Raw genomic sequence first — 24,568 nt, 5'->3', positions numbered from 1 at the left:
GGATAGAAATCAAAGTGAAAGTACATGAGATACCCAGGGGAGAAGGCTTGTTCAGAGCACAAGGCATTCATCAGCAGCTCGGGGAAGTAGTGCTGGTGGTCTGGAAAGACCAGGCTTGAGGAGAGGTTTCCTACGAGGGAAAAATTTCAGGCACGCTTGCTAATTTGAAGGATGACTGCAGGGACCTGGCCTTTCATCCATTCTGTGTGACCATCAGAGTTAAATATCAGTGAGAGGTCTGGTCTGGGGCATGTTTGTCTCTACTTTTACCCTTCAGAAGGAGACATCCTATGCTGGAGTTCAGTGGAAGCCTAAAGGCTCCCCAGCTCCAAGTGGGGCTTTTGGAGACCTTCAGGGAAGCGGGGAATTTGGTTCTCTTCCATCCTCAACCATTCTGTGACTCTGTGAAACATTTGCAACAATGAGGCAGTGAGTGGCAAGTGAAATGACCACAACAACCCAGGGATTCTGGTAGCCCCAGCCTTCTCCTCAGTGGACAAGTGAGCTGTGGAAGGATGAGGACACATATATATCACTGCAGCTGGATGGCATTTGTACTGCTAATTGCCATGGTACCTGTTTATCTGTATTGCTGTTTAGGGGGATAGCTGACCCCACTAAAACACCACCCATACTTGCAGGCAAAACAGCATCTCCACCCCCATCCCCTGGCACCATTATAATGAGATTTACCACCCAGCTCTCAAGCTTGAGATCAAAAGGACAAAGCAAGTAACCAATCTCCCAGTATTTTGGGATGAAGAAACACTCACTGAAATTGCCATCCAGCTTCCCTTAGTGACCAGCAGTGGATGGTCAGGGAAAGGCTGTAAAGGCAAGAGCATGTACAAGCATAAACTGAAGTTTCCATAGCTTTACTGTCCCACCAGCATACCCAGCCAAAAAATAAATCCAGACTAAGACGGCTAATAACCAATCAAAGCCTTCCTTTCATCTATCTAAAGGAAAAACATGCCTGTTCATACTTCTGGTACTTTCCCTATCCTCTGTGCCATGAGGCAAGTGTGTCTTGTATGAAAGAGCAGTTCATTTTGTTGGTGTAAACCTGCTTCCTTGACAGCTGAGCTGGATGCCTCATTATTTCTGTGTGGCAATTTAATCATCCATCCCTGTTCACGTTTTCTTTGCCACTCATTAGAATGGCATTAGATTATCCTCTCAGTTCCTGTTTTCTGCAGGCTGGAAGTCCAAACCCTTTTCATTTCTCTTCACAAAGGGTTGCTTCTCATTAAAGCATCCATGTCACCTTTGCAGCAGTTTTTCAAGTTTCAGGAGGGAGTAGGTGGGATAGGCTGCAGTGGTCAAATTATGAGCATGTATAGGTTTATAGAGTGGCCTAAAGGTGTTTCCTTGTTTGTAGTTTAATTCTTCTTGACTGCTCTTAACTCTCTATTTGTCTTTTTTGATCACTGGTAGGCAAGGAGACAGCAAGTTGAGAAAGCAATCCACACTGAGACTAATATTTCTTTACTGGATGGTGACAGCTAATATAGAACCCACTGTTGAAAAATATATAATTGAAGCTGCTTTTTAATTTTTTCTGAAATGCTTTACATTGCACTTATCAACACAGATTTTTGCCTACTATTTGATTGCTCAGGCACTCAGTATCCTGAGGTTCTTTGGCAATTTTTCAGTCAGGTCGCTTTGCAAGGGAAAAAACCCCATCAGATTCACGAAAGTGTACCACCTCAGTATTTGCTCCCTTTGCCAACTCACTTACAGATCTGCTGAACAGCTCAGGTTTTCTTAAATCTCCATGAATGAGGCCTCTTTCTCCACTCCCCCAGTCCTTTGACTCACAAATTTTAACCACTCATTGATCAGATTCCAATGCCAAAATGCAGCTGCCAGCCAAAGGAAAGTGGTTTGGGCTGAAGATATTGCCTATCTCATGCACAAAATGTGGCAGTGGGAAAGGATGTGCAAAATTACTCCTTCATGGATGGTAGTCCTTCTTCTTCAGAGATTTATTTATTTAAAGAAAGGATTGCCAAAAAATGAAGAGGCATTAGGGAAAGAAATGCTGACACCCCCCTTCTCCTGCTGAACTGGGTAGCATTTTTTGGTAAAGCAGCAGCAAAAAGGTGGCAAAAGGTTCTTGAGCTGCTGCATAGGAGAGGAAGAGTGTGAGAAGACATGTCCCACATGCTGTGGTGCTCTCTGTGGGGCTCCACTGGACTTAAAGGAATCATCCCATGGTCTGGCATTAAACCATTCCCTGTTGTTGCTGAGGAACATCGAGGAACAAGAGGTGCCTGTCAACCACCCTTGTCCATTGGGTGCACATGCAAGGCACTGAATTTCTGTCAGTCTGGACACAGCCCTAGAAAGCACTTGGGGATGTTGGGAGTTGTGGTCATGGGGAAGGAGAGTGGGCAGGACCTTCACGCTGGGCTGCTCTGGTTCAGTGGATCTGCCTGGGCAGTGCCTTGGAGGCTTCCCCAGAGCCAGAAACACAGAGACAGCCTTTGTCCAGCTCTTCTGCCTGTGTCCTGCCAGACTGGGATTGCCTGCATTCTGGCACTGGCTATCTGAATCACTTGGAAATTTTGTCTCCAAAAATTTCATTTCTTTCTTTGGAAGAGTATCTTAAAATTTCTTTCTGTAGAAAGCTGCTCTGGCCACCTCATTGTGATCTGAAATAGAAATACTGGGAAAACTAACATTTTCTGGTGATGGAAATGCTGCTTGTCTCCCATTTTGCTGGAGAGATGCTGGAAGAATTCCTTCTAGATATGACCCTCTTTTAGCACCTCATTCAATTCCTTGCTAGTCATGTGGCTCTCCCAAGGGAGCTACATCTCTGACATTGCTTCAGATTCATCTTCTTAATGATCATAGCAATAAAGATTCAGTAAGGAAATATTTTTGTAGGGGGAAAAAAGAATAAGTGGACTTTGTATCAAAGAGGTTCTTTGACCCATTATTGAAGAAGCAGAAATGACAGATAAAACCAGTTTTCTATTAATTTCATTCATCTGTGACACAAAACAGTGCAAAGTGGAATCATTCATTGCCTGAAATATCTGAGCTCATAAAAATCTGCTCACTGCTGTAAATCCATTAGGAAATCACTGCATAATGAGTACACTGCACCTTTAAAAACTATTAACTGCGTTCCTATCCCAGTTGATTCTGTATACTTTTGTCTTTCATAATGGAAATACTTTTCAATTGTCCTGAAAGCTGCTTTATATTTATTTCAGAATAGACCCAGTATTTAGTAAAGATATTTTCCAAGACACTATCATGTGAATGGATGTGTGTCTACACTAAATGTTGATTTTTATGTCTAATAACTTGCTCAGAATATTGGATTTATCCCTCCCTAAAGGGCAGAGCTTGGAGCCCGATTTATTTGTACTAGCTGGAGATTTCAATATACACATATGGCAAGATCTTATACACAAAAGTAAATCATGTCAGGTTAGTTAAACAGAAACACCCTTTTGATCACTGCACCAGATAAAAATTGAGCTTTGTCTTTGTCACTGTGAGTCTCAGTTTGGAAAATTGATCTGGCCAAATTAAATGTTTCTACAGCACCCAGCACCGTGGAACTCTGCAGGGTCTAGAGGGGAAAGCAGCCTCTCTCCAGAAGGGATAATCATATCCATATTCTCTTCTTTGGGTTAATCATTAGCTTTCTGAATGCTTCCAGTCTTCCTTCTGTTCGTGTGGGAACACTTTAGGGAATCCTTTCTATTTACAGCCAGTGGATTTATATTCCATGAGTGCCTGCAATGGATTTGTGAGTGCCAGCACTGCTGCTTGCTGCTTGGGAAATTCACAGGACATCTGGAATAATTTGATGTTTTCAAATTTATTTTTTTTTTATGTCAGCATTTTCCCTTTAATGGAGGGCTACAATATTTGGATGCACCTTTCTTACAAGAATAACCCCAGTGGGTTTGGAGCTCGGATTTTAATCTACTGGGGGTGTACAATGCCAGACTGCACAGTACTAGGGATGATCCTAGCTAAGTTCAGTTTTCTGGTTCGAAAATTACTTGTATAACCTTCCATTTCTCTTGGAAATACAGGGTGATCACTAAATTGTCTGAAACACCTTTGAAACTATGGCGATGAATGACAGTAGAGTTACAGCAGCACAAATCCAAGCTCCTGAGGCTGAGTTCAGACTTCTTCAAGAGCTGTTCTTCTCCGTGTTTAGCTGGAGAAATGGGTCAGGTTATACATTCAGATAAGAATTTTCCATACAGAAGATAACATTGTCCTCCCCTGTGTATAACAGAATATTTACCAGGCTGAGAATGTGGCTGTTTTGGGACTGTTTCTTTTCAGTAATGTTTATTTTAGTTAATTTTGAAGCGGAGAAAGAAGCAGCCTATCCCTGTCCCATGATTAATGTAAGGCTGACCATGAACAAGATAATAATAGCCCCATCCTCTGGGAACCCGGCTTCTCCCTAATTGCTTTATTGGCAATTAGTCACCATGTGTCACTGGACTGTCACCACCCTCACGTTCATTTTTCATGCCTTTTACAGAAAGTTACTGCTGACTCTACAGGGTGTAACAAGAGCTTCTGTTTATTACCAGGCTTTTCTTAGCTCTTCGAGAACTCGGTATTGGTGTCCTGGTGAGACCAAGGACTGGGACAGACATTTGGGCTGAACATGTGTTTGTGTCTAAGTACACTGCACGCCAGCATGGACTTTACTGAACCAGACCCATGACTTGGAGAGCAGAATCCCTACTGACTGAAAAAAAGCCTGCTAATTGTGATAATGGGGAGGGGGAAATCACACTCGAAAGAGCTGTTTTGGGTGCCTCAGAATTGAACAAAAACCTGTCTGGGTTCTGATGAAGCTGCTTGGGTTTGGTTGTTTTTTTCTTTTAATGTAAAGATATGTCTGTTCACTCTAGGCCTTGTTAGGAAATGTCTTTGCAGACATCTATCTGTCTGTCTTGGTAGGATAGGCTTTTCAGCTGAACTGGGTGATGCACATCCTCTGATACCTGGTCCTGGAAGACCCTGGGCCAGTTTCCCAGCCTGTGTCAGCACCTCCCTTCCTCCACTGCTGTGGTCTGCACAGGGAGAGGGACAATCCAACAGTGGCACTTACTGTCATGGCTCTCTGGGCTGTGGAAAGCCTAGGGATTTCCCTAGCATAGCATTTCCCGGTGCTGGGAAGAAACAAAATGTTTGGGGATGGTTGCAGATAACTGCAAACAATGGTGATTTTGTTGCCCAGGAAGACTCAGTCTCTGGAAATCAAAGATTGCAGAAGCCCTTGTTTGACAACAGGCATGGTGAAATCATAGTCTCCTCCTCCCCTCATATATTTTGATAATAAAGGAATTTCTGACGGAAAAACATTGCACTAATCCTGTCCCCTCCCAAGCACCACCCTTTTCAGCTTCTTCAGAAACTGATGAAATAACCAGCCACAACTTCAGAGACTTTGCTCTAAATAAATATCTGAGTCAGAGTAAGATCATGGCAAAAGAGATCTCATCCTGAAAGCTGTAGCCCTCTTTCCATTTAAGCATCACCAGCTGATCCACTGTTTGCAGTAGGCTGCACTTCCCATATTGCATGTGACAACATAGCCTAAAAAAGAAGAGGTCACCCCATGAGTTAAGTGAACTGAACTGACTTGGTGCTAAATGTGAGACAGTGGGAGAAGTATTTTTCTGCAAGATTCTATTCTGCCTTTGTGTGTCTGACAAATCTAATTCGTCTTGATCTGCTGTGTAGTGTTAGGAGAGAAAATGAAGCAATTAGAAAAGCAATATTGGTTTAAACCACAGTAATATGACAGTTTTACACACAATTTGGAGAACTCTGTTTTGTCGCTGTGCATGTATCTAATTCTTTACCAAATCCTCCTAGTGTCCTCCACAAAAATATCCCACCCTCACTACCTAGAAATGATTTAAAGAAAGAAGGAAAAAAACTTCAAAATACAACATTCCAATCCTAAAATTCATTAGTTATAAATAATTTCATTTAAACTTAAGTAAAACTTCATTTTTAGTTCGTGGCATCTGGATTTTTGCTTCTAGGCACTTGAAATCCTTTCTTGAATCCCTTTGAGTTCAGCAAAAGTGGTTCTGTTTTTGTAACTTCTGCACCTAATTCTCACCTTAGATAATTTTGAGCTACTTGGCACTGAGATCAATTGCACTGTGAGTCCCTAGAAAGAAGAACCTATGTTGGCTAAATAGCAGAAAAGCTATCTAGCAATTGCTTTACAGGAAAAATGTCCTGGCATAATTTGTTCTCTCCTACTCAGATATACCCAGTGGTCAACCATTAACATAGGAAGTGTGATGGAGCTGGCTTTCAACATGTCCCTTCACCCATCTGAATCACATCACACATCTCTGTTTAATCTATTAACTGGGATACTGTAGAAGTTATCTCCTGATCAAGTTTATTTAATCAGTTTGGGTTAGTAAAAGAGATTTTGCCAACAGCTATTTCCCTCACGCAGGCTTGCAGCTCATGAACAAAACAGCTCCCTGAAGAGCAAGAACAGATTTCGTTGAGGAACATGCTAATGAAAGCTGGATGAGTTTCCCTCATTAGGTGTAATTACTTTAGATTTTGCAGGCTGTCTTCTATGGGGTGTCCTTCCTGGCTGATGTGTTGAGACTAATTAAGAAACTGCGATGTGCTAAGTGCATAATTTCCAGCAGAGACCTTCTTTTCAGTGTCCTGGCTTTCCCAGTGTCCACAGTAAGTACCCTTTGTCTTTGTATGTGAAAATAATGTTTGCATAAATAATTAGGGGTGTGTAGTACCAAAAGTATGTGTATGAAACAGATAAGAACCAAGGGTTTTCTTTTACCATTGAATTTGGAATGGATATGGACCATTTAGAAGAAGAAACAATGCTGAGCCTGTCGTGGTTGAGAGCAAAGCCTCTTGCACAAACATTAGGGTTGCTGTCCTCAAGTGGACACAGATTGACCCCAAAGGGTGAATGAGGTGTAACCTCTCTGTTAATCTCATGGTCCAAATAGCTGTGGATTTATCAACTTAGGGCTTTTCTCTAAAGGGCAGCACAGGTCAGGAGGACACAAGAGGGTACCTAAGAGGCAGCAAAACCTCACATCTCCTTCTTTGATGCCAGAGTAACTTTAAATAAGCACTGGAGAGAAACAGATTCACAGAAAAAATAATTATAGTCACAGCCTACGTCAGATTCATCATGGATCACCTACGCCCTCACAGACAATGCTGTTTATCAAAATGCCGTGGGTTGGAGAGGAACTGATGGGTTATTTATACATGTAGGTACACTCTGTGAGAGTGATGCCTGCAGCCACCGCTGAATCTCAGAGGGCTGAAAAACACTGCTTAAACATGGCCCACAAGCAGCTCAGCTAGCTGGCTCCATAAAAAAGCCCTGCCAGGGATGGAGTCAGAGTGTTCACTATGCTGCTCTCATATCCCACCAGGCATCCTCACTATGCCTGCAGGACTGTGGCACAGTCTCACTCTTCCAGCATCTCACACCCCTGGTTTCTAGCCCCAAGCACAAAGTGTGCTCAAATACAAAGCTGGGCCAAAAATTGCAAATCAGCTCCCAGGTATCAGTAACTGATACCATCTCCTCCAGTTAAGTTGTCCCACTGTAATTCCTGATTTATTGGGGAAAAAATGGGTGCCCACAGTGTGCAGCTTTCACCTGCAATTTAGGAATTAGGCTTATGAGTTGTGAAGGTAAAGGATAAGTTTATGTGAACTGCCTTATCAAGATCTGTTTTTACTTTGTTACTGAGCAAAACATAGGCTTGGCAGACAGGCCCTTGAGGAGAACTACTTGACCATCAAAAGATCCCATCTGCAAAGGGAAAGGGAAAAAGAAAAAAAAAAGCAGCAGCTAATCTCAGATTCCACAGAAAATGTCAGTGTTGGCAGTTTATAAAGCAGGGGTTTTTTCTCTCAGTATCAACACAGAACACTGCTTCTCTGAGTAAATGTGAGATAACATGAGTTTATCTGGCAGTGTCATAATTTTTCATGTAAAAAAGCATGGAGACATTTTGCCTTCTCAGAAATGAAAGCACTAACCAAATCCTATCAGTTATGTTTGTCTTCCATTTTTAAATTTCTTTCATTTTGCATTTTGGTTCCAGTTTGTGTGTATATCCTTTTGGACACTGTATACCTACAACCGAGAGCTGGTTTACCCCAAAAGCCTGGATGGAGTCATCCCGCTCTGGTTAAATCATGCTATGGTGAGTAAGAAACACCTCAGCCTCTTGCAGAGAAAAGGGAGACTTTGCAACGTGTGCCCCACCACTGCATTGTGCTGTTTTCCAGAAGAGCTTCACAGCTTTTCCGTTCTCACCTCCTCCTTCCTGCTTATCTGAATCTGATGTTGAGCTGTACGCAGCAATCAGATGCATGTGCTTGAAGCTGCCTCAAGAAGCCTTTTAGCACACAAGGAACGTCAGTTAATCGGTGCTTGTCAAACCTCTGAAGTCAATGAAATGATGTGTAGTCATAAGGAAAGAAAATCTCCCTTATTGTAGCTCAAAAAAGAAATTGTGTCTGCTAACAGAAGTCTCTGAAATACAAAATGGCTGTGAATGTAACAAAGCAGCCCTTAATTTTTAAAAAAGGTGAAATGACAAAAGAGAATCTGACAGCTCTACAGCTAATAAGCTAATGTGTGCGCAGCTTTGAATGGCTGGATTGCAATGATTGTTTACAGATTTTCTATAAATACTTTCCAGATTTCTCCCTCATTTGCTCTGGCCGTTTTTATGATGTGTTGAATAATCACATATTTCTCATCAGTCAAGTGAAAGGAGGGCTGACAGTAACATGGAAACTGTGGGTGGATTGCAAGGTCAGGGAGGCCTCGTGGGACGAATGGGAAGTGGGAGAGAAGGGAGAGGTTCAGCTCTAGGCTGAATCAGAGAAGCCAAAAAGTATGAAATAATCACATAGAAGACTCATTTCTCTCCAGACTTCATTTCTTAAGAACTTGCCATCCACTGCAGTGGATGTACCCAGTGAGTGTTGAAGGTAAATCTGGGAGGGTTTGGGGTGTCTGGCTGAGGACAGCTCAAGGTTTGAGCAGCCCTTGATTTAGACAGGTGCAGATTCAGAGTCGTGTGACTGGAATCCAAACACACAGAGGCATGTCTGCACTGCTGATACCCGAGTGGTGAACCACAGCCATCATGCACTTTTAACCTCATCACCTGCTCTCTGTCCACCAATTCATTTCCACCAGGGCCTTTCTGTGGCTGTTCAAACCTCTGCACACATGCAGAAGGGCTCTGCTCTTTCTGAGAACCATCATCCACCAAAATGAAAGATTCTTCATGTCCTCAGCATCATGCTGGTTTCAGGTCCAGGATTTAGTATGGGCAACTGGTTTAAAATCCTCACAGTGGTGGAAGTGCTGGGCAAGGGGGGAGTGGGGAGTAGCACAAAGTGAAGCTCAGAGAAGATAGACTTTGCTGCATGTTTTAATCCTGGCTCACAGCTGAGAATGTGCCCTTTCCATTTCCACATTTGTTTATGACATCGGAAGGTTGAGAGGTGTTAGGACACACATTTTTATTTCATGTGCAAGAACTCTTTGCAGGAACCCCTCAAACATATCAGTTGTAACATCTTCTTACCTTACCCACAACTACATTTCATAACAGAGTCATTTTGACTACAACAAAAAGCTTTTCTGTATCAGAAGTGTCAAAAACAGGTGTTAAAAAAGGAAAAACAATTCTTCCTGAAAATTATTTTGCCGAGAGAGAAACTTCACATAAAGAAAACCTCTATCACAACCTGATATTTTATTTCTAAAGCTCTTAATACACTACAGACATCTTGTGCTTGACAGTTTCTGGGTAGGAAATTTTCCTTCCAGTCACAATCAAGCATAAAACATCTGCCACCAGCAGGGACTGATCCCTGCTATCGACAATCCTTGGTTTTAGAACACCTTCCAACAGGTGTCTTCGGGCTTAGCTGAAGCATTTCCTTCTTCCAACACAAAATATCTGCTGGAGACACTAGGGAGATCCAGGGACATACCAACACTTTAAGGGACAATCTCCAAGTTCTGATTGCCAAGCAGACACTTTTTCTTTGGGCTCCTTTCCCTGCATATTGCTATTACATTATGGCTCTGAGATTACAGGCATTTCGTGGCAGATTGAAGCAGCATGTAGCTGGCTTTGGAGGAGAAAGACATGGATGTATCAGTAGTAACCACCAGTGCCATACCATTTGCAGTAGGAATACTTTTTTTTTTTAAATCTCAGTCTATTTTAACGTTGTACATAGGGAAAGCATATGTTGTTGTGTAACTGGAGAGTGAACCTAAAAAATAACCATACAAACCCACTTCAGGAATACTGAGCTCCTTGGCTTTGCAGTGATGCTGCAGCAACTTCCTTGCAGAAATGAATAACAGGTTTTTTTCTCACATAGACTGTTCTTACAGTGGGAAAGGGTTGTTGATGCCCACCTGATAGCCCAGAGTTGCAGAGTGAGCACTATAATTTGGCCATGTTTTTGCACTCTGAACAGAAACATTTTGTTTTGCAGACAGGATGGTTAATGTTGAAAGGAATTTTGCTCATAGACCAAATATTCCAGACTATCTAGATTTCTCTCTTTGCTTTTCTACTGAGTTTAACCCAAAAGCTGGGCCTCAGTTTCCATTTCTGTTTGCCTGGAATAATTATGTTTTACCATCTTTACACAAAATCTTGACTTTCGGGGATGAAAAAAGTCCGCTCTACTTATGTCTCAAGCACAATTATTTTATTTGAACAAGATTTTTGAAGTGGAAGATGGCTGAGACAAAAGATACGCTGGCCAATTCATCAAGTGAATTTGTTTATTTCTTTCCCAGTCATCGCTTTTCAAGCAACATCTGGATACTCTCCAGAAGGAGACTAACTGCTGGAGACAGCTTGGATTAAACCATGTGCATGTATTATTCAACTTAATGGCAGTATTGGGGAACACTACACTTTGAAAGGTCTGACAGAATTGAATGCTAAATAAAGTGGGCCACTGGTGGGTCAGAAGAGATAACTCAAAAGCATTTTTGATCTATAACAAAAGATACATATAAATGTTGAGCAGATGTGTTCACAAAAATAGAAATGGTACAATTGTGTTTTGTAAAAGAAGATTTATATTTTCAGTCTGTTGGCACAGTTTTCTTTATTTTCAGACTGCAGCTAAGTTGAGTTTGGCCACCTCTTTTTCTAATTTACCCTGTAGCTCTGTTACCCTTTCACCTTTACAAAAAACAGCATTTTAGTTCCCCGGGCACTCTACTGACACATGGTTATGGATTGTGCATGTTCAGAAGATATTGTAAGCTATAAAGCTGAGAACAGACAAGGAAGAAAGGTAAATGGAGGCTCAAAAGAAACATCTCTTGCCTGGCAGACTTTCAGCAAAGAGGACAACAGATCCCCCATTGCCTGAGCTTCTGAAGTTCCTTTGCACTTTGCCCTGTTGTGGCTAAGCCGTACCTGAAAATAAAAAACGATAATGTAAGGGAGTGAGAGAACAAGCAAGGTACATACAAGTAATTTTCCTTCACTGAGGCAGGTCACCAATGCCCTGACAGTAGGAGTACCAGCAGGACTCACTATGTCCCCTCTCATCTTGGATCTTCTTGGTATACACAAGCTGCTTGTGTTCTGCCTACCTAGCTATACCTCACCTTCCCCAGTGTGGGCACATCTACATCAACAGAAATGGCATTTTGGATCAGTGTGATTTATGTCCATCTGGAAAAAAATGTAAGTTATGTGAATATAAGTTACTCTTACCCTCATGTGAGGGTATCTGTGTGAAGGATTACATCTTACTACAGCTATTTTAGGAAGCTGCTGCATCACTAACCAAAAAAGGGGGCACAAATTCAGTTCGTAGGGCAGAACACTCTTGTCCAGGCCACTTGAATTCGACTCCTACTTCAGGTGTGTACATGAGAACAACCTCAGGTTCATCTTTGGCCATCTTAAACGATTCTCTTTGCAAGCGTTATTTAATGCTTAATAATTCTTGCATATTTACACAAGGGAGAAACATTTCCATTTGTTTGCATTTCACAGTATCTCAATTTTAAGCTGTCTGGCAACTATGGACATTCACAGGCTGCCAATTACATTCAGCTTTTGGCAAAAGAAGAAGAATGTGTGTGTGAGGAATATGGCACACAAAATTAATCACCCCACACATTTAAGAGCAAAGATGCTTAGCTTTTCCCAGCACTACACAGATTTTTTTGAAGTTTCCGTTTTTGTTGACATAAGCCCGTTTCCTCAGGGAGAAAGTATGTGTTTCAGAGACAAATGTTATGGCAGGGAATCCTCCCGGGCTGCTGCTACCCCAGCGTGCACAGGTGCAGTCTCCGTAACCCTCCCTGCAAAGGAACAGCTGGAGGAAAATATTCCACGGCAAAGGATGTGTCACTTCAGCCTCATGTCAACCTCCAGCTGCAGTGCAACATCATTTTCTTAGACTACATATCTAATGTCAGGGAGAAAGGCAATTAAAATTCTGGCATTGACATTGAGACGAAACATTTGCTAGCAAGCAATAGGATATTCAGCCAGGGCCTTATTCCCAAAAATGCACGTGTGCAGGCAAGAAAACATCTCTGAAGCTCTTTTACCTTTGATCATACAATTGGTCTAATGTTTCATCTATTTTCACTATAACATTCCCAAACTACCTACATGTCTAAGAAAAAAAAAAAAATCATGTTGCTTTACAGGTGAGAATGAATGGATCTGGAAAGGGCAGAAACAGGTAGTAGCTGATGGTTCAGAGAGGAGTGCTGCTGGAATTAAATTGAGCAATAGCTTCCTCACTAATCTGCTACACACCTGCTCAGTCACAGGACTCCCTGTGCCTCCTGCTCCATCCATAAAATAAATCCGTGGTTCCCTGAAGATGCACTGATGGTTGGAAACACAAAAGACATGTAGCAACCCTAAGAGAGAATTGTATCTTCAACTAAACATGGCAAGGTACTAGTTAAAGAAATAAAATGAACAATAAAGCTTAAGCCCCTTCCACCCTGAAAAACAGAGAGGTTAAGGGAAGAAGAAAAATGTATAGGGAGTGATTGCAAAAGAAAATTTTGAAGGAGGCATTTGAATACAGACAAAATAATAGCAAAATAAATCAAAAGAGGGAATTAGTTACAAAATTAAGCCAAGAAAGTAAAGACCATACAGAGATTTGCAAAATTATGAGTATAAAAACTAAACAGAGGTTATGGTGACAGGAAGCTGTTTAGTTTTATTATGCTCAGATAACACAGGCTGTAATTGTTCATGAAAGCATCCAACTGAAGGAAATTTCCATAGACAAGGGGACGTTTTCCAACAAAGAGCTGAGTATCTGAGTAAACACCTCAAGGGACAACCAATGAACACTGGCTCATGAGCCTCATAAGGCAACACCAAAGTGGGTTTTTCCTTTTACTTTGCAGTAACATACCGATGGGGAAGAGAGAAGCACGAGTATTGGCCGCGACTGCTTGTCAGCACACAGGCTCTGCGGGGAATTGGTCTGAAAGGAGAAACACAGGCAGTTTTTCAAAAGCACTTGATGGTCTCCAACTGTGCCCAGTGGAGTTTAGTTTGGCCAGTGGTAACTGTTTGTGAAAAGATCCCTCCCTAAAGTCTCACATGTTAATGGAAAGCAGACATGGAGGGTATGTAAATGCAGACGAATTAGAAACAAACAGCTCTGGTCAACCGAGGCATCATTTCCTTCGCTCTGGAGTCAAACAAGGTCACAGCGAGTCAACTGCGACACACGCGTCAGGAGCACGAGTGATCTCAGCAGCTCTGGGGAGAGCGCTCATGGGCTCCAAGCTCAGCCTGGCTGGAGCCTGCAGCCCAGCACAAACTCTGCCTTCTCAGCCCCAGGAAGCTCACTCTTACTTGAATTCTCACCGATGAAAAGAGGATATAGCATTAAGTAAATACACCAACCGCTCAAAATACGGGAAGTAAAAATTCCATATGGTCTTAGCAAACACTGGAAATAATATTCAGAGAGGACTATTTATCTCAGCTTAAACTCGTGAACCTGAAACGTATCCTGGGAAACATACAACTCAGGGTAGGAAACAAGAAGTAAAGAAGCAGGGGAATGTTCTTGTCTGCAGGAGAAAAGTTAGCGTGCCAATATTTGAGATAAAGTTCAGAATATGTTTAAGAAACTTTCTTCCCCCTGTATTCATATGCCAGGGTTTGTATGAGCAACAAAAATAAATTTGTAATTTTATAACTAGCTCAGATTCACCTGAGTTTTTCAGGAATGAAGCAAAGAAATTAAAACCAAATGGAAAATCACAATGACTGCCAAAAAAGAGACACAAAGGATTTTAAAATTGAATGTTTGGAAGCAGAATTTAGGCTAAAAGTGTGATTAGTTAGCTAAATGTCTCTGATAATTTTGAAAGTCCCATCACTTTTTTCTCTTCACTCTAGGAAGAAAAAAAAAATCGCCTCTTGCAAAATTTGTAAGCTGAACTTTCCTCATCAAACAGAGGTTGTTAGACAAATAAATACATTAATATTTCAAAGAACATAAAAAATCAGTACCAAAAGGATCCTTGCCAAGATAGGGAAAAGCTCTCTGATTCAGTTTGGTTCATTGATAGCCTGATCAGTACACACAGCTATTGTGTTAGCCTGTTTTCCTTATCTTGAAGTGAAATAGGTGGGTTTATTCCCCTCCCTCTGTGATAATTATTTTTGACAGTTTCACTGTTTATATGTGAAACTGAGAAACTGTTAATTGAAATAAAAAAATGAGTCATTGTTTCCAGCAGGTTTTGCCAATGTTTTGATCTGTGTCAATCTGAGCTTAATTATTAAGTTTTCTTTAAAGGAAGAGGCACAACTGTATATTTTAATTTGCCCCATACAAATACTGTGCTCCTCAGACATACGTCAGTTTAAGAATATGAAATGCTGCTAAGTAGTATTGAAAATATATTTAATGACTATGCACCAGAGACCTACAGTTAAAAATAATGTGGATGAGAAAATACATATTTTTTTTCATCCTTCCTTTTTTTTTTTTTTTTTTTTAGAAAAGGATATGAGAAGCCTTTATAGCCTTTCAGCAGATCTGATTAACCATGATATATGCTCTATCACTAATGACGTTGCCAAAGTCAACGTCCCTGGGCTGTGAGAGGGAAATCATGTGGAAAGCCAATTGTGTGTCGTAGGCGGAGGGCAGGCTCTGCACCCTGTAGCCATCCACACATTCCCCCAGTGTCTGCTCTGCAAACATGCATCTGCTGTCAGAAACTTGCTCGGGTACTCGATAGAAACTCCTCTGTGATTTTACTGTTAATGCACAAATTCGGCTTGGAAGAAATAGGCTCTGGGATAGCAGAAGTGCGAGGGAAGATTTTCCCACATGTTTACGAGCCTGGGGTGTATGTGTACATGAGAGGGAACTGGAGGGGCAGAGGGATAAATAAATAAAAAAAAAAAATTTATATCCACAAAGGAAAAATAATAACATTTTTAAAAACTCATCCTGGGGGTGCTTGAGGAGGCTGAGAACTGTTGTAGAAATCTGTCTCAAGAAAGCATTTTCACAGCAAATTTAAATGACTTGACAAACAAACCCCACCCACATCTAGTTAATATACTTGGCAAAATATATTTTAAAAGATGCAATTATTTGAACAGAAACACAGCACACAGTCATGGGCCAGTGACATCACTGGACTTGGGAAGAGAGAAACTTGCAGCTTTCCTGTGCCACAACAAATTTCTTTCTTTGTTTTTTGGGGTTTTTTTTTGCATTTGTTTTTCCAAATCAGGATAGCTCCAAGAACTTTAACAAATTGTTTGCAAAACAAGAGGCAGACAGTCCCACTCCTGAATGCTTTTGCTGTCCTTAGACATGGAAACCCTCTTACAAGCAATGGAAAGCTCATTGAATCAGGAATAGCAGAAATTTTAACCTACCCTTTCCATTAAACTCCTTGCTATTCCCAAAAGCAGCCAAATTTTCCAGTTTTGCCAGTAACTTTCAAGCTTCTATTGATTTATAGGCCCCCAAGTGTTTTCTCTAACTCCTAGATAAATGGAGGAGCCTGACAAAAATGAGTAGTAAAGCATATCAGCCTTTTCTAAACCAGCACAGACTAAAAAGCAGATCTCCCAGCAATCTTTTGCAGGCACTACCAGCCTGCTGCTCAGCAGCGGTGCCAATGCACGGCGTGTTTGAGCAGCAGGCTGCCCCTCACCACCCCCAGCCTCTTCCTGTGAATGTATCCTGCTGTCCACACATTGTCTGTGTGCTGCTGGAGTGTATGTGCTTCCCAGAATGAAGCTACATCTCTCTTGTGGAACAGTGAGCCACTCCCCCCAGGTCATGGACACGATGGACATGGAACACTCGCCCATCACTGCATCAGTCTCTTAAGCCTTTGAAACTTCTCATTTTCCTCTCCTCTCTAGATGCAACAACACATTCAGTGCATTCACTGCCTTTGGGCTGCTTCACTGTTCATACTTTCTGGCTCTTTGTGCTGCTCTTTCCTGGGTATGCTCCAAAATACCTGGCAAAATGAGGTGCTCTAAATCAGCGTGCCCGCCAAAGGCTTAGGCTAAAGCCTAAAAATGAGGACAAGGTGTAGGTTTTCCATCACTGCTGCCTTGCCATGGGCATTTTGGGTTTTGTTCAAGGACAAACTATTGTTCAACTATGGAAAATAAACTCTTTTAAATCTTTTTGAAAGCAGCTTAACACATAGATTTCTGACTAAAAGAAGTTATAGGGATTATATTTGAAAACTGTGTGCACTGAAGATATTTTTCTTGTTAAATGAATGCAGCAATCGCTTGTACTGATACAAAACTTCTGCAATCAACCAAGCAGGTTGTATAGCTGAAGAATATCTTTCTGAAACAGAACAGAAGAAAAGAACAGTGCCAATGACTGAAAGGAACTGGAACATCAAAGAAATATTTTCTATCTCTTTTCTCTGAAAAAAGAATAACTGTAGTGGAATGGTATTTTGATAGAAGGATAGCCAAGTATGAACAGCAGCTCCTGGACGTGGTAGGAGGGCTGAGGGAGGACACTCAGCTTCCAGGCACTGGTCACTTGGAAGCAGCAGAAAAAAGTGAATGTCCATCTCTTAAACAAATAGCTAAATACATGCAAGCCGTTTATAGCTCACTGTGCATTTAAAGAAATTCATGTGCATTTTTCACAACCTATAGCATAAATATAAGGCAATAAAACTTTGACACTATATTACCATATCAGATACTGACCACAGTTTCTGAAAAACACGTACATTAAAATTGTTAGAACCATTTCTTTGGGACAAGAGGAATCTTCATACCATGCACCCAGCAGGTTATGCCTTTAGGGAGAAAGACAAAAAATTCCTTAGTTTGACATTTTTTCTATTTAAAACTCTATCTATCTATGTTGCCCTCCTCCCATACCTCCCCTATCTACCTATGAAACTATTTACTTAATTACCAGGAATTTAAGCAGCTAATCAGCTACAGTTGTTACTATAGTTTTTCTCCTGCTGTATTTCATTGACTAGTTTTGCTTTATTGCTCCCTGACATTGTTTAAGTCATCTGTCCTAGGTATTGCAATTCAAAGTTATTGTTTGCTTGCACAGGGAATACCAAATTTTCAGTGGGGAAATTTCACCCAGGCAAATTATCTTCTGAAATGGTTTCAAATCAGTCAAAAATTTGAGGCATTACCATCCCATGAATTCCTGCATTGGCCATTTAACATCTGAGCCCAGAAAGCTTTCTGCTGTGCTGTCAACATCCCCATGGTGAGGAGCATCCCTCTTGGAGGCAGCTCCTCACCACAAAACAGTCAGTGCTACCAAACTGTCTGCCCAGAGCTGAAAATCCTCCATGCTCAGACAGTTATCATTAAAGTCCTTGAAACAAAAGCTGCAATTCAAACTCTTCAACAAGAAAAAAAAATAAAAATAAGGAAACCACATTTCTCTATCAATTTAACTTCTTTCTGACTCTGGGATAAGCTTGTTTGAAGTTTCTTCATCACCTTCAATTACAGCTAACTGAAGTCTCCTGTATGTTTACAACCCCATTTTTCCATTTACAAAGGGAAGCACAACACACTGGGATTGCACTGGAGCAAGTAATAAATGATACTATATAAAGTACAATAATGACTAGAAGAGAACATGAAGGCAATTCAGCAATTGCTCAGTGAGTTCAAGGAGCACTCTTCTGACATCCTCAACTGCACATAATGATAGAGCTCAATATCTTTTGTACTGTAATAGGAATTATAAAAAAAAATTATTGCATTACAAAATGCAAAAGGAGAGCTCACCTATTATAAACATAGACCACGCCACAGGCACGACTCATTTTTATATCTTATTAACAAGAAAATTTTTGTGCTTATTACTCTAGGGGTACTTCATTGTAAAAAATGAAGCATACACATTTGTATACAATTATTCTCAGTATTGTTAAATAATTCTTTGTTTCTGAGCAGGTGCCTGAACTTTGTGATCAGCAATGACTGAAGGCAAGGCACTGTGATGTGTCAGTGACAGACTCTCTTTTTCCTCAGCACACAGCTGTATTGCCATTTGCTCTCCTGGAAATCTTTGCCTTGCCGCATCGTTACCCAGCAAAGAAGAAGGGATTGATCCTACTGGGATTTGTTGCTTTTCTCTATATCAGTTGGTAAGAATTTAAGTATTTTTTTCTTCAAGTAATTTACTTCTTAAAATAAGGCCAAATGCTGTACTTTAGATCAAATTTCCTACCCAGACACAAGGAGGACAACAGTCTTTTCTGTGGAGAAATCATTTAAACTTCAGCTGAGACACATGAAAACTATTTCCAAACATAGGCGAGGCAGGTTTCTTCAAACACAATATAGGTCCTGAGACCTTATACAATGTCTCCTGCTCTTGTAAGGCCTTTAAAAGGAGAGTAACTAAACTGCCATAAATTCAGGGATAATTAGAGTAATTTCTTTTCAGCTGGAGTTTTTATTTCTACTGGTACCATCAAATTTACCACCACTCACTGTTCTGCTCACTGCAAAACCACCAAATCCCAAAAGGTCTGGGGGTCATGGGAGCAGGAGAGGAGGAAAACTCAGTTTAGCGTTTGGCAGGGACATGTGGCTGGTTTTAGAAACTTGAGACAGAAAGTGATACTCTGAGCCAGGTGCAAACTGGTGGGAAGGGAGGAGACATCTGCCCACCACCACCACCTCCCATTCCACCAGTGGACACTGCCCACATTTCCAACAACACATGAGTTGACCCCCAACCTGTTGGAGAATCATCCTGAGAGAATAAACTATGTCTAATCAGCACCTCCCACAGCTCACAGCCATCTGTCCACCTGCTGTGTGTGTGCCATGCACCCCTGGAGTGGGTTTGCTCATTGCATCCTGGCTGCAGTGCCGGGATATGGAGGCACTGCCACCCCATGTAACTGTGGGCAGCTGCCAACACTTCAAAGTTCTCAGAGGATGCCTTGTATTGAGACCCAACTCAGGAAGGGGCTGTATAATTTCAGGGTATTATACAACTTTCCAGAGCTGAGGAAACATCCAGGCTCTAGGGTGGAGAACACAGAGCATATGCATAACAACGAGAGGATACTGGTCAGCGAGGAAGTGACTTGTCCTCATGCAAAGACTTCTGAGAAGTCACTGGAACTATGAGGAAACTCATCCTTCCCATTCCTACTCACCAGTTCTCACTCTCATCTTGAGACTATCTTCAGCCCAGTAAGTGAAAATCTGAAATAGAAAATAAACTGCTCAGATGAGACACTGGAGTGACTTGAAGCCCATCAGAGTGGCTGTGGAAACAGGGGACTTCACTGATACATTACATAAGCAAATTAGGAGCCATTTATTCTAATCCTGCCCAGAGCCTAATAGGATTACGACCATGGCTTCCTAAATTCCTTTTCTGTGTTCTGATTCACCCCATTGCTTAATGCCAGCTTTGTTTTGCTTGTCTTATGACAACATTTGGGTTTTACTGTCTTTGAGACCAGACTGCTTTTACAGCCATGTGAGACGTGCTTTCCCCTAAAATCCCTATCAGCTGAGCAATTTCACCCTTCAGGAGACATGGCTCATATCAGGACCTGAATCCACACCAAAGAATGAAGATCAACACAAGCATCAACACACTGGAGCCCTCCCAGTATCTTCTATGAGTTGGTGCTGCATTGTGTTGCCAGGGTCCTGGATGGAAGGTGGTCCCTTAGAGTGCTTGTCCCCTGTGTGCCAGCGCCCTGATGACTGGATAAAAGATATTAGGATGTCAATACAGTTTTCAAATCACAAGGAGCCTCCTGCCTGCTTTCTTTTTTCCTCCACTTCGTGGTTCCCTGCAAACCACAGACAACAGCTTTCAACCAAGAGAAAAATGTTCTGGCCTGTGCACTGAAATCTCAACACACATACATATTTTACTGTTGGTCCTACAACCTGGTGATTTAATAGCCCCATTTGGGCACCATATGTTTCACAAGCAACAGAGTCCTTCCTCCAAGCCCCTCCTGGGCTGTCACTGCCATCGCTGCAGCACCAATGGGCTGAAAAGTGACTGGTCCTTCCAAGGCAGCAGAGAAACTGAGAGAAACTGAGCAGCCAGCTACACCTCTGAGCAGGGTGTCACTGTGGCTTTGAACGGTCATTTATTTGGGTTTGACAGTACAGGTTGGAATGTTTCATATGAGACACACCAGCTGGCCAAATGCACTAAGATAATCTAGTTCCTCGTCATATAAAGGAAAAATGGTTGTCACTCTCTGTTTTGCTGTTGGAGGAACGACATGAGAAGAGGAGTCCTGTGCAGTGAAGAGCACAGGCTGACATTTGCACAGGCTCCACTTAGCACTTGGACTTCCGTGTTTCTGCTCAGCCTCTCAGGGGCCTTTCCTGCAGGATTTTTTTTTTAGTTTTTTAATTACTTAGGTGTTTCACAGCTCTGTTTGTTAGATGAAAGAATCTTGAATCATAAAAATGAGTCCCTACATTTAAGTACTTCCATGCTCAGTCCAGACAGCACTACTATCAATCCCCTCCATTTCTCCACTCTATCCCTCAGGTGAGGATAGTAAAACTTTATTCACAGGCAAGACAAAACTAGCTTTTTATGCCCCACTCCTTTCTTTCCTTAGTGGAGAAAGGAAGAAGCATCCTTTTAGCCTTTTTCTATATCCTTAGCATTCTCCATTCCTCAGTGTCATGACACAGTTTCAGGATAGTGTGGCAGCCTGTTTGTCACTTCTCTTTCAGGCATGATGCTCAGTGTAAGGTAGCAGGCTGGGTGACATGGGTAACAAAAAATTACGATTGTGTTCCCATGTTAACACTGGTGGTGGAAAGTATGGCATAATCCTCAGCTATGGGTTTTTTTAAATGAAGAATTAAACCTTTTAGGGCCATTTGGACCCAAAAGTTTGTTTTAGAGAAGTACTGTCCTTGTTAAAAGGGCACATCCTGATAACAATCAATGAAGACTTACCCTATTTCTTAAATTCTTTACATAATCAATACAAATATAAATAATTTTATTCACAAAAATATATTCACAACAAAGCATTTTTTCCTACAATTAAGATATATAAAGATCACTTTTATATTATTTAGTTCAGGAATTCTCTATTAACCACTCATGTGAGCCATAAACAATGAACATATTACCAGCGAACTGACAGCCACTACAAGATATTTTCTGAGAGAATAAAAAAGGCAGAAAGAGAGGGCACAATTAGAAGAAAAGAAACCCTATAAAGCAGGCATATTAATCTTATTTCTTTTCCAAACCATGCTTTTCAAACAGTTCTGGCACAAAAGGGTGAAGCAGCCACATCTGTTTCCCACCTAACCATTCCTCTTCTTTTCCTTCTCTTACAAAAGAAAAGCTGCTGGAGAATTCCCCTTGCCCTCTCACCTCCTGAAAACTTCTTTCCACTCCTCAAAAAAGTGGTCAACAGCAGAGGGATTGAGACAGGGAGGAACAGCTCTGTGTCTCCACAGACTCTAGGGATCTGGATAGGGGCTGAAAGGCTGTTGTATCTAAAGAGCAAACATATGTGAGAGCTTATTTGAATAAGCTTCACTTAGGATAGCCAAGTGCACATCCCTGTTCCTGAACATTTTGCTATTTTACTGTGCTTTTACTGCTGTTAATAGCCAATGCCACCAGGGTGACAGCAGAATATTGTGTGCATTCCAACCTGCACTGAAACCCATCTAATTTAGCACTGGCTCAAGTGTGCTTCACAGCAAATAGCCCAAGTGCCGAGGAGATGTATTGACAGCCGAGCTAATTTTCTCTGTATCAAGCCTGTTTTGATAACTCAGCCCCTCAGGAGCTGGAAATTTTGAAGTGGTTCCTCTAATTGAATGGTCCTAACCAAAGGTAATTTCTCTCCTTCCTTGCCTAGGGTCCTGTGGATTTATTCTGTAACAGGAGAGTGGGTATATCCTCTCTTTGCTTTGTTCAGCCCTGCTGGACTAGCAGCCTTTTTTGCCGGTAGCCTTGCCATCATCGTCGCCTTCTACAACTTCGGAGAGTTCCTCAACCGTATGATATGGGGTCAGTCCAAGTTTTCTTCATTACTTCCATGCATATGAAAAAAACACCCCTGAAATGAAGTGCTGTGGTTGCCCAGGCAGGCAGGAAGAGGAAGGGGGCATGAGTGCATTGGGGAAGGTGTTGGGGAGGTGGCACTTGAGTGTCAGATAGTGACTGTTGGGTGCCACCCACATGCTAACAAATAGAGAACAAATCGGAGCGATGATCCCAACCCTACCAGACAAAGGTGGGACCATCTTCCTCTAACTTGGGTCAAGAAGAGCCTCTTACCAGCATAATCACTGGATTTTGAATTCCTGCTCAAAGAAGGGTCCAGAGAATCCACATGTCTTGGGCTGAAACTCTTACACCTGCATCACATGTTGTTTGTCAGACTAGGGATTAGCAGTGTTTACTGCAAATTTACAGGAATGCATCAGTGTATCCAAGCAAAAGCACTGTGGCAGCAGTTCCATGACTAAAACAGCATTTTGGAAACTTTTACAAACTGTTGAGAATTTTTCCCTTCTGCTTTAGTAGTGGTATGACCAGTAGTGACATAGAAAAAGTGAAACGCAGCTTTGTTGGACATAATGGGCAGTTGGAGGGGGGAAAAAAGTAGTTTAGGAAAGCATACTTAACACATGGTAGAAAGAGAGAACTGAGGAAGCACCTTTGAGGGTTTGGCATGGGATATTATTATTATTATTATTGTTGTTGTTATTGTTATTTTTATTATTGCTTCTGTCATTAATATTTCTTCAGGTTTTCTCTCCTTTTCCATTCAAGATTGAATTTTTGAGGATGAAAGTGTTTCTGTCAGGAAAACATGTGTGTTTTATTTAGGACAAACGTGGGAACATTTGCAATTTCTTAAACTAGCTTTCTGATTAAAGAGAAAACACTGCAAAAACACCTCTGAAAATAAATAAGACAACCTCCCTCTGTTCTCAGGGAACATTTGATGCCTGATCCGTTTTGCAAAGTCTCACATGCCTGTCAAGCCAAAGTAGAGTGTCTGTAGCTAGTCTCTCACCATCCGCACTCAGCTACCTAAAAGCAGCAGATTGGCTTTCAAATGTGCTGAATAACCAACTTCTCCACTTGCTACCTTTGCAAACAAGATGCTTGCTCTACATGTCCATGTTTGGAGATTTTGGCCACATTCTATTCTGCAAAAACATCATATGAGATGATGATTGCTGGTAAATGAAAACAGATCTGCAGCCTTTCTGCACTAGCTCTGTTTTAAGAGCCATCACATATAAATAGTAACTACTGCTAATCAAAGACTGCACCACCACCACATGATGGCATAAGTCTTTATATGAGATATATGATACATTTATGTATCAGATTTTTTTCATCACTGAGTACATATTAGTAATTTTAGGGCTAGAGTATGCCTGCTGCAAATGCTGGAGATAATCAGAATAAAAATAATTTGATTTCCAATGTGCTAACTGATTGGACAAAATGTTGTGCCAAGCAGAGATCAAATTAACTGCAAAAATTAGATGCATATTCAACAGCTGACTAAAGAAACTTGGGCAAGCACTCAACTTTACTGTGCACACAGAGAGGCTGAAAAACACCCCAGTTGTGGTGACATGAATGTAACCTCAGAATATGTATATAAACAATACACAATATTCTCCATTGATATCTGGTGTGCTCTTGTGATCCCTGGAGGCCTCATCTGTGTGGTGGGTCTGTCTTTCCATGCATAGTTGCTCTTTTTCAAAGGAGCCACAAAATCCTGGCCTTAACAATTACATGGTGTTTTCATCCACGTGCAAGACACTCCCCTTGAGTTACAGTTCCCCATGTTGGTGCCAAGTGTTTTTACTGATCCACATCCCAGCTGTGTCCACCCAAGAGAAGAGCAGGACTTCCTTAGGCTGGTATCAATAACCAAGTCCCAATAAGCCTTGAAACATAGCCACAGGGA

The 24,568-nt window shown here is 41.5% G+C and overlaps 1 protein-coding gene across 1 annotated transcript in view; it reads left to right on the top strand.

The window, feature by feature from the left end:
- LOC120503551 (androgen dependent TFPI regulating protein) overlaps nt 1–24,568 on the top strand; it is a 30,470-nt gene that overhangs the window by 922 nt on the left and 4,980 nt on the right. The window contains exons 2-5 of the mRNA XM_039712137.1: nt 6,598–6,732; nt 8,139–8,240; nt 18,627–18,742; nt 22,487–22,638. Coding sequence (XP_039568071.1) covers nt 6,598–6,732; nt 8,139–8,240; nt 18,627–18,742; nt 22,487–22,638 — 505 coding nt within the window. The remainder of the gene's footprint in view (nt 1–6,597; nt 6,733–8,138; nt 8,241–18,626; nt 18,743–22,486; nt 22,639–24,568) is intronic.

Source organism: Passer montanus, unplaced genomic scaffold (assembly GCF_014805655.1).
Source record: "Passer montanus isolate IOZ18808 unplaced genomic scaffold, ASM1480565v1 scaffold26, whole genome shotgun sequence".
In the NCBI taxonomy this organism is placed as follows: Eukaryota; Metazoa; Chordata; class Aves; order Passeriformes; family Passeridae; genus Passer; species Passer montanus.
This window is presented reverse-complemented; position numbering and strand designations above follow the sequence as displayed.